Raw genomic sequence first — 17,312 nt, forward strand, 5'->3', positions numbered from 1 at the left:
GAAATAAAGAACATATTGATGAAAGTGGTGAATTCAAGCAGAAAAGATTGGTCTATTAGGCTTCATGATTCATTGTGGGCGTATAGAACAGCTTATAAGACTATTCTTGGCATGTCTCCCTATCGTTTTGTATATGGCAAAGCATGCCATCTCCCTGTGGAGGTTGAATACAAAGCTTGGTGGGCAATTAAGAAGCTGAACATGGACTTGATCAGAGCCGGAGCAAAGAGATATCTAGACCTTAATGAGATGGAGGAATTAAGAAATGATGCTTATATCAATTCCAAAGTTGCAAAACAGAGGATGAAGAAGTGGCATGATCAACTAATCTCCAACAAGGAATTTCAAAAAGGACAAAGGGTTTTACTGTATGACACAAGACTCCATATCTTTCCTGGAAAGCTCAAGTCACGGTGGATAGGCCCGTTCATTATTCACCAAGTATATGCCAATGGAGTGGTGGAATTATTGAATTCCAATGGCAAAGACACCTTTAGAGTCAATGGATATCGTCTCAAGCCATTCATGGAGCCATTCAAACCAGAAAATGAGGAAATCAACCTCCTTGAGCCACAAAAAGCCTAAGCAAATAAGGGTTTGGTGGACGTGGTTTTACCACAGTCCAAAATTTTTGTAAATTTTGTAAATTTCAAAGTTTTTTCCATACTTTTGATCTTAGTTTTTTTTTATCTTAAATCATGTTTTTATTTGTGTTTTAATCTTTTTGAATGATCTCAGGTGGAAGAAAATGCAAAGAAATTGAAAGGAAGAAATCGAAGCGAAATCGGAGCAAAAACAGAGTGAAAACAGAGCAAAAACAGGGCTCTGCGAGACTTCGCAACCTAAGGAAATCTTCTGCGAAATTAGCACTTTGCTGCCAAACCATTCCGCAACTCATTTGACTCCTTTGCGAGAATTTTGGTAGCTGCGAAACTGATTTTGGCACACGAGTGCCACTTCGCAACACAGGAGCCCCCATTTCGCATCTGCGAAATGGATGCGAAGCGATAAAGCGTGAAAATCCCTAATTTCGCAACCAAAGTTCCATTCTGCAGGGTATTTCGCAATTGCGAAAGCAATTTTGGCACACGTGTGCCACTTCGCAGCACAATGACACTCAATTCGCAGCTGCGAAACGGATTAAGAAAATGGGCTGCGAAAATGGCTTTTTGCTACGAAATTAGCCTTTTTCTACGAAACTCAAAATGACACTTAATCTTCCGTTATTTTTATTTATACCGGTCATTTGAGCTGCGAAAGGGTTTCAAAAATAGAGCGCGCCATACTTGCAGACTATTCATTTCCTTGCTCGAGCCCGACACCGCACAAACCTCCGTTCATCTTCTCCGGTCGTCACTTCCGGCCAAATTTCGGAATTCCGAAATGGCGCGAACCAGAGGAGCTAAATCTTCCTCTCCTTCAAGCCGCAAGAGAGACCTGCGAGGGGAGCCCATTCTAGATCCCACCTCTGAGCCTCTACGACCTAAAGCAGTTTCTCCTCCGGTGAAGCCCGCGCCGCAGAAGCCTCCGGCGAGGCGTTATCTCACCAGGTCAGGGGGTCGGCCACTGCAAAAGAGAGCCAGGGTTGAAAGATCAGAGCCCATTGATCTAACAGAGTAGTCCCCAGAACCCTCGCTGGTTCCATTTCCAGTTCTATCTTTGGTGCCATCTCTGGCGCCGCCAATAGAGCCTAAGGAGCCTCAGCCGCCACTTCCCAAACTCCAAAATCCATCTGAGATAGCCCCTAAAGCAGTAATCAGGCGGCCGATGCTGACTCAACCTTCAATTGAGGGGAATTTGGACTGCAGAGCTCGGCCATTCCACTCCGAGCTGTGCTTTGACACAGCCACGTTCCAATTGCGGCCGAAGCTTGCACAATCATTCCACCTGCTGCGAAGATACCACATGGAGTAGCTGTTGGCTCCAAGAGACTTCTTCTACCCCAGGGTAGCCATGGATTTTTATCAGTCCATGACTACCAAACAGGTAAGGGATCCTACTTTAATCCATTTTACCATTGATGGGAGGCATGGCATATTGGGAGCTCGCCATATAGCTAAGGCCTTGCAAATACCATATGAGCCAACTCATTTTGAGGATTTCAGAGTGTGGACCAGTCCTACTGAGCTGGAAATGGTGCATATCCTATCTAGAGGAGCTTCCACACGACCACATCTATTGAGGGGGGAGCTTCCTTCAATCATGTTTCTTATTGATGCATTTTTGCATCATAACCTCTACCCACTGCAGCATTGGACTCAGAGGAGAGAAGTGCTTCTAGAGGCCTTATTCAAGATTTCTGAGGGATATTTCTTCGACCCTCACCATCTGATTATGGCTTCCATTCTCTATTTCGAAGAGAATGTGCATAAAAAGAAGCTGCAAAGAGCTGATGCCATTCCTCTTCTCTTTCCAAGGCTGCTGTGCCAAATTCTAGAGCACCTGGGGTATCCATCAGAGCCTCAGTTGGAGCGCAAGCGCATTTGCCGAGAGGTATTTACTCTCGACAAATGGAACAACATGACAGTCGATAGAGTTGAGCAGTCAGAGCACCCACAGCCAGCTACTAAGAGAGCATCCCCACGACACATACCTGAGGGTATGCCTATTGCTGCTCCTGCCATTCCCAGAGCTCCACCAGTTACTCCAGCTTCAGCTGAGCCATCCACTTCAGCTGAACCAAGGATGGCCATTCCCATTTCTGAATATAGAGAGTTATGTCGTTCATTGCAGACCCTTACAGCATCTCAGAGTAGCCTTGCTCAGGAGATGGCAGCCATTCGAGCATGCCAAGAGCAGATGTTGGCCACCCAGGCTCAGCACACTGCCATCTTGAGGCAACTCCAGCATCATTTCGACCTGCCTTCAGCTGCTGAGCCCTCCACCTCCACCACTGCAGTGCCACACTCTCATCCCACAGAGCCTCAAGCCCATTCTGGAGCAGCTACTGAAGAGGCAGACCCATCTGCCTAGCCCCAACACCACCCACTCATCAGATCATTATATATATCTACTGCATATGTCTTTTATGTATTTCGTTTTTAGTTTTTTTTTAAAAAATCCCATTATTTTGGTACCATATATGGGATTGCTTGTATTGTCTTCTTTTTCATTGTACTCAAATGGATTCAAAGTAATACAAGTCTAATATTTTTTTTTGTTAACCTTTAGCATTAATTTATTCTTATTTCCTTTTCTCACAGCTTTTATTCTTTTTGAAACATGTGGTTTCTCCAATTAGTATTCGAAATTGATATCACTCAGGAGGTACCACTTCCTCCCTTTAATTGCAATCACCCATATCACATTGAGGACAATGCTCAGTTTGGTTGGGGGGGAGAAATGAGAAAGGAATGAAGTATGATAAGTTAAAGGCAGTATGCTAAATCTTTTTGGTAATGCAATTAGGTTGGTAATCAGTTGTAGTTTTTGCTTTTTACCCTTTTTATTCTATTCTCCATGGATTTTGAGGAAAAATTTTCAAATTAAAATAAGAGAAATTGAACTGTTGCTTTTCACTTGACTTAGAGTATGGATTATGCTTACTAAAGTGGTTCAATTGTTGAAGCTTCTATTGAAATCAAATTTAGTTCTTCCACTTTAAGCTATTCACACACTGTGCACAATAGGTTCCGAGTATAAGATGAAAAACTATTTCCCTCTTGACTTAGGAAAATTGTGGGACTTGGTACCTTTGACCTCATTTGATAAAGTTGAGACACCTTGTGAAAGGCCAATGAGCTTTTGAAATAAAGAAAGAAAGTGTTTGCTTGCCTTGAAACCCGAGCAAGGTCTGAGGGGTATATGGTGAAAATCCTTAAAGCCTGGTGCCCTAAGCCTTAATTGGTTGGGAGTCACCGACCTCAATGCTCGTTACAAGGGTGGATAGGTGGAGTTAGCATATGGTAGGTGCATGGGTATTAAAAATTCATTCTCAAAAGTCCGGGGAAAAATCCGAGGAGTTAGTGGTTGAAAGATCCTTAAAGCTTGATGCCCTAAACCTTAATTGGTTGGGAGTCATCGATGGACCCCCGTTATATGGACAATTCAGAAAGAATACCCCTTTAAGCCTCCTTAAAAAAAAAAAAAAAAAAAAAAAAGTGTGTTCTTTTCTTATTGATTTTGGTCAGTTTGCTAAGTGTTAAAGAGAGATAGGTTGGGGGGGGGGGGGGGAGATTAGTTTAGCATATTATATTCGGAAGCTAAGGAACCAATACACATAGATTTTTGTGGAATAATAAAGTTTGGTTCTTTGGAAGTGGAAATGATTTTAAAACTTCAGTTTGTATAATGCATTCCCTTGATTGACAGTGTTTAGCATAGCTTGTTATAACTCTTGTTGAAATTTGGGTTTGTATTTCTTTGATGTCTCATGTGAGAATTAGATTATCATGCCATTTGAAAATTGTTTTTCAGCATGATGTTGTAAATTATAGTTTAGTTTGCTTGTTTTATCTCTCCTTTATTGCTAAGGGACTAGCAATATGTCGGTTGGGGGGAGTGATTACTACTCAAAAAGTGCTCTTTGATAGCTTGTAATAAACTCTTTTAAACACTTTTGAGTAGTAGTTATTGCCTTTTAACCCAATTAACATGTTAAGGACCCTTTAAATCAATTCTAATCAAATTGTGTTAAGTTTTGGTGTTTTGATAGCCTTTTGATCACCAAAGCAATCTGAGATTGAGGAGAGTTATATGGAATCTTGGGCAAAGCAATTGGAAGCTCAGAAACATGAAGAACTAAAGCTTGGAAGTCCTTTGCCATGAGTAAATCAGGAATGCAAGGAGAAGAAGTAAAGAGAATCTGCCATGAAGCATATTCTTGATGACAGTCGTGTCAGCCACTTTTGGAGCACTTTCTGAAGTCCAATTGATGCATGCTATATACCATTTCAAAGCTCAGGAAGTCAACCATCCAATTCTTCAAACGGTGTGCAAGTCGGAGCTAAAACGAAGAAGTTACAGCCACTGCAAGTCAATCACTCTAAGCTAAAGGAAGCATTTTGCAAAGTGTTGCGAAATCACCCTTTTGTTGCGAAATGATTTCGCAGCTTTTTTGAACAGTGTTGTGGATTTCCTCCTGAAGTTGCCCAATATATGCCGCACGTTGGAAGGTGAGAACCTCAAGATGAAAGCCAACTTCGCAGCCCTGCGAGAATAGCCTTTTGCTGCGAAATGATTTCGCAACCCTTTTTGTATGTCTGCGAAATCTCGCAGACATCATTTTCTCTTGCGAAATGGTCCTTAGTGCTTCCCGATATTTGCTACCGACATTGGGAGATATTTTCCATCAGATTATTGTTGTCTAAATCCCAAAATTCTCCTTGTAAGCCACCAATTACAAGATTCCTTAGCTTTTAAGTTAGTAAAAAGAATAAATATCCATGTAATAATTAGTTTTGTATTATGTTCATATATATACTCCTCGAGAGCCTGTTCTCGAAGGAGAAGACCTTTTGTAAAGTTTTGGGGAAAGCAAGTAAAGTTCAAGTCCTTTGATTAGCCTTACCTTCTCACTTTGTATTTTTTATTTCTTACTAAGTTATGCACTCTCTGAGGAATTTTCCCCAGAGAATGAGTAACTAAACCTTTAGTTCCTTGGAGCTAAGGTTGCCGGGGAAGGTTCCAAGTGCAAGAATGCAAAGCTTTGTGGTTTCAGCCATTAATGAAGAGGAAGTGAAATCCTTTAGTGATTTCTATGTTTTTAGTTAACTTAAAACACCTTAGAGTCACCTGGGCCAACACTTGGTAAGGCAAGTGATCTCCAACCAAGGAGATGCACTAGTTTACCCCTTGCGAGCCTCTGGGAGGTGACTTTAAGGTAGGATTTTCTGGAATTGCCAACACTTGGTAAGCTTTTGGACTCCAAGGAGACATCCATTAGTTATCTCTTGCGAGCTTGAGAAAGGAAGTCCAAGGTTAAAGATCACCTTGAATGGTTAAGGCTTAGTGAGAGGCTTGAACTATTGCAAGTTGCATCAGTGAGAGAATTAAAGTTGAAATCTAATTAAAGGATGTATCTGTATAACACCGGTTAGAGAATTGACTATATGTTGAATCTCTAACGCGAGGAAATGAACCATCTGACTGGAGCTATGTCTTTTGCATGAGGAACCACCCCAGTGAACTTGACCCTCCAAGGAATGTTTTTCTTCCTAAGTTATTCCCATTACTTGTTTTGTAGTTAGTTTAAATCTAAATCTTTACCAATTAAAGTTTGTGTTTTATTTCTTAAGCTAACCTTGAAATGAAACAAGACCAATTCACTTTGAATTGGTATCATTGATAATTTGCTAATCCTTCCCAGTGAACGATCCTAGAGCCGCTATACTATAGTAGCTTTTTCTTTGCTACCCTAGTATATGGTGTAATAGGTTAAAAATATTGTTGATTACTCCCTCATCCAAGGAGCACCAGCTGGACACGAATCAGCTGAGACACCAATTGGGCATGAATAAAAAACCATGCAATTTATAACACCTATCTACTGTATGCCCTGTGAGCCCACAATGGGTGCAAATTGGGCATTCACGTCTAGGCTTTTTGTGAGATGATGCACTAGCTACAGAAGGAGTGGAGAAGAGGCATTGAACACCATGGAATTCGATGGAGCGGAGGACCTAGATCCAATAAACCGTTGGCATTCTTCTTGAACAACAAGATTGAATACTTTCGCCACAAGAGGGAGCGGATCAAGCATTAGAATTTGCCCTCTTGTGCTAGCATAAGATTCGTTCAAACCCATTAAAAATTGCATCACATACTCCTGCTATTGATAATCCATCTAAGTTTTCGTACCTCCACAATGGCAGACGGGAACTGGTTGATAGTTTTTGAGTTCATCCTAGAGAATCTTCAATCGAGTATAATAGGTATTAACATCGAGCGAGCCTTGTGAAAGACCATGTAGTCGTTGCTTGATTTGGAAAATTTGTGGAGCATTGCTCTGATGGAAGCGTTTGTGCAGATCTGCCCAAATAGCATGGGCACTCTTGAGATAGAGAAGACTATCAACTATCTCTTTTGAGACAGCATTGAGGAGCCAAGATGTGACCATGTTGTTGCATCGGGACCAGATTCCGGTTGTAGGGTCATCGGTCATGGGCTACAAAAGAGTGCCATCAAACAAATCCGAGCTTATTCTTTGCATTGAGAGCCATCAGCATAGCCCAACTCCATGTATTATAGCTTGAACCAGTGAGGAGATGCGAAATGAGCACCAAGCCTGGATGATCACCACTATGTAAGAAAAATGGGTTATTAGTGTTCTCCATGAGAGATTGATCTGATTGTGTTATCGTGCTACTAGAGGTAGGAATGTCAGGGGCTAAAATCTATTATCATTGTTATGCTAACCACCATGAGCCATTTCAGTGAGCGGCAGAGGTAAGAAGCTCTGATATCATATTACAAGGGAAAATGGAGAGAAAAATTGACAGATTCTCCTTTCATTGATTGAAAAAATGAGTTGTACAGAGAGCCCCAAAACAGAGTAGCAAAAATGCTTTTTATAATAGAAGTCACGCATAAGGAGCTGTAGAGCTCTACAAAGAAAAAACAACCTAACCAACTATTGGTTATAACATAAAAAATAAAATAAAATAAAAAACTAAAACTAATATGTTAAAAGATGTTTCACTCCAATAATAGTTTACTTTAATATTTGAGTATTGGAGGTATCCTTGTCTCAAAATCATACCAAGTTGCCTCTACAAACTCAGAGAATTGGATATTGATAATTGTGAGAATATGGAGCTGCTACCTCATCAGCTGCAAAACCTCACTACTCTTACATCACTTACTATCTCTTATTGTGAGAATATCAAGACGCCCCTATCCCGATGGGGCCTTGCCACACTTACCTCTCTTAAAAAACTCACCATTGCTAGCATATTTCCACAAGTTTCAAATGCTCAAAGACTACCGCGTCTTCCGAAAACCCTCACCTTTCTTTGCATTAAAGATTTCTAGAATCTGAAATCTTTGTCCTCACTGGCTCTCCAAACCCTCACCTCACTTGAAGAGTTATGGATCCTATGTTGCCCTAAGCTTCAGTTGTTTTGCCCAAGGGAAGGGCTGCTTGCCACTCTTTCACTACTATATATCACAGACTGCCCACTCCTCAAACAAAGGTGCTCAAAGGGGAAAGGACAAGATTAGCCCAACATCGCCCACATTCCCTGTGTGGAAATGGATAATGAAAATGTCTTTGAGCAATAATAAGATGAGGGATTGCAGAACATAGAAGCAAACACCATTCAACCCTCACCCATCTTTTATTTAAATAAGGTACGCCTGTTCTTTCTTTTTCACTCCTTAATACTGCATTCAATTTCTCATATACGTTATAGCAGTTTCCCCTATTAATTACTTGTAAGTTTCTTACTGGAATTTTTGTTGAAAATTTGCCTAGGAAGTGACTTTTGAAATGGCTTGTAGCTTGGTTTTCTCTTCAATCTGCCATAATTCGAGGTATCACTGTCTCTGCTTCTCCAATTCTATTTATGAAATCTTGTCCATAATCTCCATGGGGTACTCATTTTTCCTTTTTCCTTTGTTCTTTTTAGTTCTCAGTGACCATTGAAGTTGAAGAGGTGATATGTGATTCTTACGACTATAAAAAGGATAAGAGATAATCCATTTATTCCATTCAAGGACAGGTGAAACATTTAGCAATAGCCACTAGTTAGTAATGTCTTATTCTAATTTTTATTCCATCAATTGTACTATTCAATTGCATTTTTAAATATAATATTCTAATTTCTAGAATATTGTTCAGGCTGACATACAGAGGAGGCTATACTAGAAGCAAATGTAGTTTATTAATATTCAATTATTGTGGTAATTAGATAGCCTTATCAATTCCTTTGTGCTGCCATGATTTTTTTAGTTCAACTTATTAGATGTCATCATAACTACTATACAATGTCTTGTCATCTTGTTATCAAATTTTTACATTTGTGATGCAGGTTCTCAAAAAGGATGGAACTCTGATGATTATATCAAAGACTTCAAAGTATGGAATGAATGCAGCTAGTTCCGGTTGTCCCATGTTGCTTTTTTTTTTTCTTTTTCTTTTTTTCTTTTTTTGTTTTTGAGTGTCAACATGGGACAAAGAATAACCCAGCAAGACTATAGTGAGTGACCGTTATCTATATATTTTGTTTATTTATTTTTCTATTTTAATGACTAATTTTCTTGAATTTTCTTCTTGTCCACTGGATGTTCATTCCCAACATGCAGTTCTTCCTCTTTCTCTCCTTAATACCACTTTTTATTTCCCATACACATGTTATTTCAATTAGTTGCCATTTAGCTTGGCTACCTCTTAACAGTAATAATAAGTCTTATAGTTTTTATGTACCAAATTGTTTACATTGATGATGCAGGTGTCAAAAGGATGGGTTCAAAGTATCATAGGAGGTACATGTGGTCTTTTTATTGTGTTGACTGATTGGAATTTTCCTCCTATATCAAAGGCTTGTTGGCACTTTATTACCATTTTTTAGTATGACAAAAAGAGGATAAAATACAATCTAGCAAAATTGTGGTCCATGACTTTCATTTATATAGTTGATTTTATATATTATTGTGTTCTAAAGACTATCTTTGTAAAATTTTATTCCTTTTATGACTTATGATGGATTCTACAATGCTTTATAAAGGTCCTTTGAATGAATATTTCATCTGCATCTTTAATAAATAAGAACCTTTTTTCTTTCCCTCCTAGGGAAGCTGCTCATAAGGTTGTATGATCTTTATATATCCTTCGAAATTTGAGGACCATCCAGTGCATGAAACTCGTCTTTCACAAGAAACAAAGTGGTCTTTTCTTTGTGACTGTGATAGCCCAAAACTACGTAATGGAATTATGACATAGCAACAACAGCAACTTGTATTTGTTCTAATGTATCTAACTTGTTTCCAAAATGTGAGCTACCATCATATTTACATACGCCTAGTAGTACAGATTTGAGCAAAAATAAAATGGTTTTGCGTCCAATTTCTAAAGTTTTTAATTTGATGAAACCATATCTCTTCTTTTAGAGTTTGTAGGCTTTAAAGGTGCATGTCCTAGGTGCCAGAGTATAAGTATTTTTCTTCTTATTGAAGGGAATTTGGGTTTTACATTTAGAGGCTCCAAGTCTATAGTGATTGTGGCAAATGCCTATTGCACTTGTTATTTTTGTTTCTATTGTTGATGTTGAGGGTGTAGAAAGGGGATAAACAAAAGCATAACAAGATCATGGTGTGTTACAATTTTATTGGTCTTTTTAGATTCGTATTTTTACTGACTTTTTTTTTTTTCTAAATTTTCTATGTTTATGACTTGAGGTGTTCCCTAAACACTTGCTACAGAGAGGATTTTGGCACCAGAATTATCCTTGGACATTGCTTAGTTCACCTGTCTTCCATAGATATGAACCTATTTTTGTGCCATTTTGAAGAAGCTACTAGTAAGACTGAATAGTCACACATCTCTTGGAGAGTTGAGAATCACACATTTCTTTAGGTCTTTCTGAGGATTGGTTTGTCATCCATGCTATGAAGTCTTATGCTCAGTTGTTGTGATGGTTTGAAATTACTCTCTGATGAAACTATGACCTATATAAACAACTGCTTGCATTTGTTTTACACAGATGAATTGCTTGTCTTTTTGCATTATTTTGCAGAAAGGATTTTTATGAGCACTACTATTTTTTTTTTCATATCCTTTTATATTGATGCATTTCCTATTACTCCTTTTAGGTGGATGCACAATGCTGATCAACTCTCCTCCTTTTGGATGTCTTTCTAACCATTGTTAGGATTCATTAAAAATAACCTTTATCAAACCTACAGATTTTTTCAAGTCAGTTATAACCAATGTTTTAAAAACCGGACCGGTGATCGAACCGGAAAAGTTACCGGTTCACGGTTCACTGGTCGGACCGGCGGTCGAACCGCTATTGAACCGGTGATGTAATAAAAAATTAAAAATATATAAAATTACAAATTTTAATAATGTTTGATTTTTATATTTGGTATATTAAATTAAATTAAATGATAAAGTTTAATATTTTAAATTTGATTAAATAGAAATATGTAATATTTAAGAAAGAATATATATTTAAGATAAAAAAATTTATAATATTTAATTTTATCTTTTTGTCTTTGTATTTTATTGTTTTAAAATTATTATATTAATTAATTTATATTATTTTTTATAATTATTATTATAAAAATAAACATGAATTTAAATATTTACATTTTTTTTAAAAGATTTTATAGGATAAAAATTTGAAATAAAATCAAATTTCGTGCGTCCAACCCTCAAGAGGCAATGTTTTCCTCTAATGAGTCTCATTCCCAATCCCACATTGGAAGCACATGAATTTTATGTGCTCCATGTGCTCTATAAATAGCTTCCCACTTGCCTTCTATCCCAACTAGCCAGCAAGCTGGGCCTGGAAGCATGGCCCAAGTTGAAGTGTTATTTTAAAATAAAAAATGGCAGCAAATTGGGCTTCTGTGGGGCATGGCCCATATAAAGTGTTAATTTTATCTTTGGATAAGGTCTAGGGACCTGGAAAAAGGAAGACCTTAGATTGGGCCTGGAATGGGCCTTTTACATGGTAAACAAAAAATTGTTTCTAAGGTGTAACCGGTTTGCAGAAAATTGGACGATTTGTCCGGTTCGACGGTTCAACCGTCGGTTTGACCGGTTCAATGCCGGTTCGACCACAAACGGTTCATTGAAACGGACCGAACCGGAAAGTTCACTGGTCGACAGTTCAACCGGTTGGACCGGCCGGTCCGGTCCTGTTTTTAAAACCATGGTTATAACTTGTACAAACCTTATGTAACTCGAAACACTTTATTTTTAAAACAATCCATGACTACTGGCAACTTACATGTTTTTCACTACATTTTTTTTCAATGAGGAAATGAGGCATTTTTCTTTAGTAGTATATTGTGATTCACAAAGTATAAACTCTTGCAGATTGAAAGAAAGACAATTTACATATCATTCAACAGTAATCAGTAAGCACTTTTATATGTTTATAGCTTCTTTTTATATGGTTTATCTTTTATGGCATTTACTCTTTTGTTATTCACATAAAAAAAAACACTTGATTTACCCTTCAAATATAAAATTCAGTTATGCAGGAAGGACATAAATTGATTATGATAAGATGGGAAATGTGTTTCAGGACAACTTTGTGTTCTTGCATTATAAGGTTTAGTAATTTTGTGTAGTTCTACAATAAACAACATTCTATTGACTTTGGATTTGGAATTTAACTCTAATGAGCATTTACTTATTTTTCATACATTTTTCAAGAATCCGGTTAATGAGATTTTCCTTACAAAAAACTAGAGGTTTGTTAACTCTCCTATAATCAGAGCCTAGTTCTCTTGCATAAATTTCAAGCAAATTTATAACCCTCTTCTTTGACAGTCTTTTATATTGGAATTAAACATCTTGGTGTCTTTGAATTATTTAAATATTGGAAGCCAATTAAGGAGTCATGCAATGGCATATTGTGAAACTTGATACACATAAAAATAAGATCTATTATGTTATTTTTCTCGCTAAAGAACCAAAACATATGCTTTTGATTTTGAATGTTTCAGACTTCATGTCTTCTCTTTCATTTATGATATTGTCGTTGGTGAATTGGGAATGTTGTTAAGAATTTTGGAGCTTGACCATCTGGCCTTTTCCAATTCCTTAGAGATTGGTAATAATCCAACGATCAATTGTTTTCCCAAAGTGGCTTACGCTAGCATTAGCAGATGTGAAATTATCAGTGACCGTTCATTGTAAAGAAATCTTGTTATTATGGCAGGATAATAGACTGTAATTCAGTCACAAAATTTTGGGACTTCGACATCAACACCTTTTTAGGACTCAGATTTCTAAATGGAATGATGCAAGGCATCAACACATTCATAGAATTCTTTAAGAATTCTAAATATGATCTTGGTATCTTAATGACAGGCCAACTTTCTTTAATGTTGCTAAATATACTAGATGGGAATCCACCCATGGACAAGAAATGTATGTTGCTCTATCCTCACCTCTCACTGTCTCACTCCCTATTGCCTCAAGTTGCATTACCTGCCATAATTAAACACCTCTTTTATCATTGTGACAAAACAAGTTTTGCCAAAACGATATGAGATTCCCTTTGATTTCAAGTTATGCAAGATCTATAAGAGCTCAATTGTTTTGAAAACATGATTCATAAATACTATGCTAACATTCAGTTCATGAATACCATGTACCAGAAGAAGGCTCTAAGAAATTTATGTCATTTACTTTCAGGATTCTATCTTCAACTCTAGTTCATGCTCAATTGTTTTATTAACTACAGTTTCTTTGAATGAACATGTCGAAGTACAAGTACTAAACTAGTTCATTTCCAGTCAAATTACTATCCCTAATTTACAGAGTATAAACCCTTGCAAATTAAAATAAAGAAAATTTACATATCATTCAATAGTGATCTGTAAGCACTCTTATGTGTCTACATCTTCCTCATTTGGATTTGGAATTTAACTTCTGATAAGCGTTTACTTGTTTTTAATTTTTTTTTAGGAATCCAGTTAATGAGATTTTTCCAACCAAAAATAGGGGTTTGTTAGCCCTCCTACCCTCATGCTGGTTCTCTTACATATGCTTGAAGAATATTGGAAGCCAATTAATTAGTCATTGCAGTTTCATAGTCTTACAAGAAATCTTGTTATCGTGGCAGGAAAACAGACTGCAACATAGTCTCATTTCCCTTCATGATTTAGACATTGTGAAGATTAAAAACTTGTTACCTGATAATAGAAGAAGAAAAGCAGCCAAAGAACATCAACAAAATGTATTGGCACCTTGTGGACTTGAATTGATGGTATTCAGGTGGCATAAATATACAAAAATACACTTAACAAACTACTAATCAGCAGGCCAAGATTCTACTTCCAAGAGACAGGGTTGTCATCCATGTCAAGAAGGCCCAAACTTTATTGTTGTGGAACTTTGGCATCAACAAATCTCTGGAATTATTTCAGGTTTCTAAATGGAATGGTTCAAGTCATCAACACATTCCCATAATTCTTTTGTAAATGTCATCATCATGGCTAGCTTTCTTTAGTCCATATGTACTAGATGGACAATAACCACAGCACTTGTATTAGAAACATGTCTGTTGCCTGGATTTGCATTACCTGCCATAATTAAGAACCTTTTTATTATTGTAGTAGAGTGTTTCAGAGTCACCCATACCTAGTCTATCTCCATGTCTCTCAAACAGCTAGGCCCATTGGTAGCAAAAGAAGAGCAACTTGAATAGTTGGTCATTTCCTTTTCAGGAATTAATTGTACCGCATTCCTATACATAGTGACTTTACCCTTTCTCTTCTTTGTTTTTTTCAATCTAAATTGGAGTGGTGTGACTGTGTCACTATTGCCAAATTTAAATGTTAATGTCATAGAATGCATTAATAGTTTTCTATTAGAATAATAGAATGCAATTCGACTAGATACTAGACATAAGTAAGCGTAGAATATAGAGCAAATGATAAATGAAATGAGGGAAACAAATGATTCTAAGAAGGGTTATTCATCTTCCTAGTCTTCTACATAAGAAAGGAATTTTCTACATCCCTTTCTTGTGTATAAATAATAATGATCCTCAACACCTTTGTCAAAAATTCCTATTCTTAGCTTAGATTTTTTTCTAGGTTTATCATAATTTTATATTTATTATGTATAAGAAGTAGTGGACAAACAAAAAAAAAAAAAAGGAAATTTATTGAACAAATAGAACTTCTTCAATGAAGTTATAAAAAAAAATTTCAACTTTGATTAGATACTAAAATAAATAAAGTAAGAATCTATTAGTATAGAAAGGATTTGTATGATATCCGATATAGGGAAATATATATATATATTATACTGTGTCATCACAAAAATTGAGTGATTCCTTATTTCTTCTAACTTTGAAAGGATCGATAGATACTATCAAGGAGCAAATGTTCTCAATCAATCAATCAAGTTCGTTTTTCAAAAACATCATCAGAAAAAACAATGAAATGGAGTTTTTTTAAACATTGTAAAAGAAGATTTGTTTTATCTGGCATTTATACGAATAAAATCTTATGATTATTAAGAACTCAATAGGACCTTCCCTCTCGAATCAGAGCCAAAGAGGGGGTGGGTCCCATTGAGTTCTTACGTTTTCATGTCGACAACTCAATTCATCCAATTACTATAGGGAACCATAAAAGAAAAAGCCTATTAAACCAATCACAGGAATTTCAGTTATAGTACCTATTAGCCAAAGAGGAATCCTTCCAGTAGTATCGGCCATTTACCCCACTTTCCTCCACATTTCATCAAGTGGTCATACTAAAGACATAAATAGTCATGGATAATTATGAAATGAGATCCTTTCGAATAAGATAAGAGAATTCTTACTATTATTATTTATTTTATTAGTCTCTTTCGTTCTCTTAATTCTTAATTGAAAAAATAATTGGAAAATAAAACAACAAGTACAAAAATGAGTAATAACCCCCAGCAAAGACCGGTACGATTCAATTCAACATTTTGTTCGTTCGGGTTTAATTGTGTCATAGCTCTATAATTTGGATTAGGTTTATTGTTCGATGAACTGCATTGTTGATATTGACCCTAAAAAAGAAACGGTAGGTATAGCTAGTCCGTGAACAGCCAATCATCGCACTGTAAAAATTGGATAGGTTCGATCTATGGTCATTGGGGCCTCCTAAAAAGATCTACTAAATTCATCGAATTGTTCCAAAGGACCAAAATGACTGGTTATTAATGGAATTCCTTGTTGGCTCTCTATAAAATACTCGTTCGACTGAGGACTTCCAAACACATCGTAAGCTAAACCTGTGCTGATGAATAACCAACCTGCAATGAATAGGGGAGGTATAGTAATGCTATGAATGACCCAGTATCTAATACTGGTAATAATACAGACTACCCATTTCAATTGTTGTGCTTTCTTAAATTGCATACCTATACAAGGGTTCAAGTTTCGATTGATATTTGGGGAGTTGATCATCCCTCTCGAAAACGAAGATTTGAAGTGGTCTATAATTTATTGAGTACTCAATATAACTCACGCATTCGTGTACAAACCAGTGCAGATGAAGTAACACGAATATCTTCGGTAGTAAGTCTATTTCCATCATCCGTCCGGTGGGAGCGAGAAGTTTGGGATATGTTTGGTGTTTCTTCCATCAATCATCTGGATCTACACCGTTTATCAACAGATTATGGTTTCGAGGGTCATCCATTACGAAAAGACCTTCCTCTGAGTGGATATGTGGAAGTACGCTATGATGATCTAGAGAAACGTGTGGTTTCTGAACCCATTGAGATGACCCAAGAATTTCGTTATTTCGATTCTGCTAGTCCTTGGGAACAGCGTAGCGACGGATAATTAAGAATTTAAATAGGTCCAGTCCAGGGGACAAAGAAATAGGAAATGTTATTTGCTTCGTCAGAATAAGTTCTATGAAATGAAAGAGTTTCATGGGAATTGTCTTGATCGTTAGATATCATTGAGAAATAGTTATCGAACAATTTCCTGTAATTCTTCCCAGTATGGAATGAGTAAAGAATCAAGCTGTAAGTCTCGATCTATATGAAACGCACTGGGTTTTTTTTTTGTCTTTCTTTAGGTTTCATTGATAGTGGAAGAGCCTTGTCTTACTCTATAGGGGTGCTAGCACTTTACTTTATATTAAAAGTAAAGGGGCCTAAAAAAACGTAATAGGCTGCTACTCTAGGCTCGCTTCGCTTCTTCAAGCTCCGCCCCTTATTTCAAACTAAAGCACTAACGCGCCTTCTATTATTTAGTAAAGCAACCTTTAGCGCTAGGCACTCCTTTTTTTTTCTGGGTGGAAGCTAGCGATAGGGCTGCAGAACATGCAAGGCGATAGATTCTATGAGACTCTTCTTGAATGGGAACCTGTGAAGGAAAACCGTGAAGCTCCGCCGCTATCGGAGAACCCTCAACCATCAACCTCTCCAAAGAAATGGCAACTCTTAAGATCTACGACCACCATCTCCTCTTCTTCAAAAAACAACGAAGGTATCCAAGATCAGATGACAAATTCGATCGACGTTCCTAATCAGCAACACGAGGACTTTCTTCAGATTGAAGGAGAGGAATGTGCTTCTAGACATGCCAAGCTCCACATATTCTTGTACAGTCAAAGGACGATCGATTTCGTAAAAAATGAGATCAATAAATAGAAATTCACTGAAAATGGATATTTGTGAGATCGTCAATATTGTA

General features: G+C 37.1%; 1 protein-coding gene across 1 annotated transcript; it reads left to right on the top strand.

Annotated features, from left to right (window-relative positions):
* The first annotated feature begins 1,383 nt into the window (after window positions 1–1,383).
* On the top strand, window positions 1,384–16,473 carry LOC132254906 (uncharacterized). Its single transcript, XM_059741967.1, has 3 exons — window positions 1,384–1,584; window positions 2,251–2,493; window positions 15,930–16,473. The coding sequence occupies exons 1-3, from the start codon at window positions 1,384–1,386 to the stop codon at window positions 16,449–16,451; spliced, it is 966 nt and encodes a 321-aa protein (XP_059597950.1). The 3' UTR covers window positions 16,452–16,473.
* The last annotated feature ends 839 nt before the right edge of the window (window positions 16,474–17,312 follow it).

The sequence above is a fragment of the Vitis vinifera genome, chromosome 13 (assembly GCF_030704535.1).
Source record: "Vitis vinifera cultivar Pinot Noir 40024 chromosome 13, ASM3070453v1".
Classification (NCBI taxonomy): Eukaryota; Viridiplantae; Streptophyta; class Magnoliopsida; order Vitales; family Vitaceae; genus Vitis; species Vitis vinifera.

Bases quoted from the DNA above. Each gene is read 5' to 3' on its own strand.
- LOC132254906 (XM_059741967.1), top strand. From the start codon at position 1,384: ATGGCGCGAACCAGAGGAGCTAAATCTTCCTCTCCTTCAAGCCGCAAG. The intron at 1,585-2,250 runs GTTGAAAGATCA...TACCCACTGCAG, and splicing joins CACTGCAAAAGAGAGCCAGG to CATTGGACTCAGAGGAGAGA. The intron at 2,494-15,929 runs GTATTTACTCTC...TGCAATGAATAG, and splicing joins GCAAGCGCATTTGCCGAGAG to GGGAGGTATAGTAATGCTAT.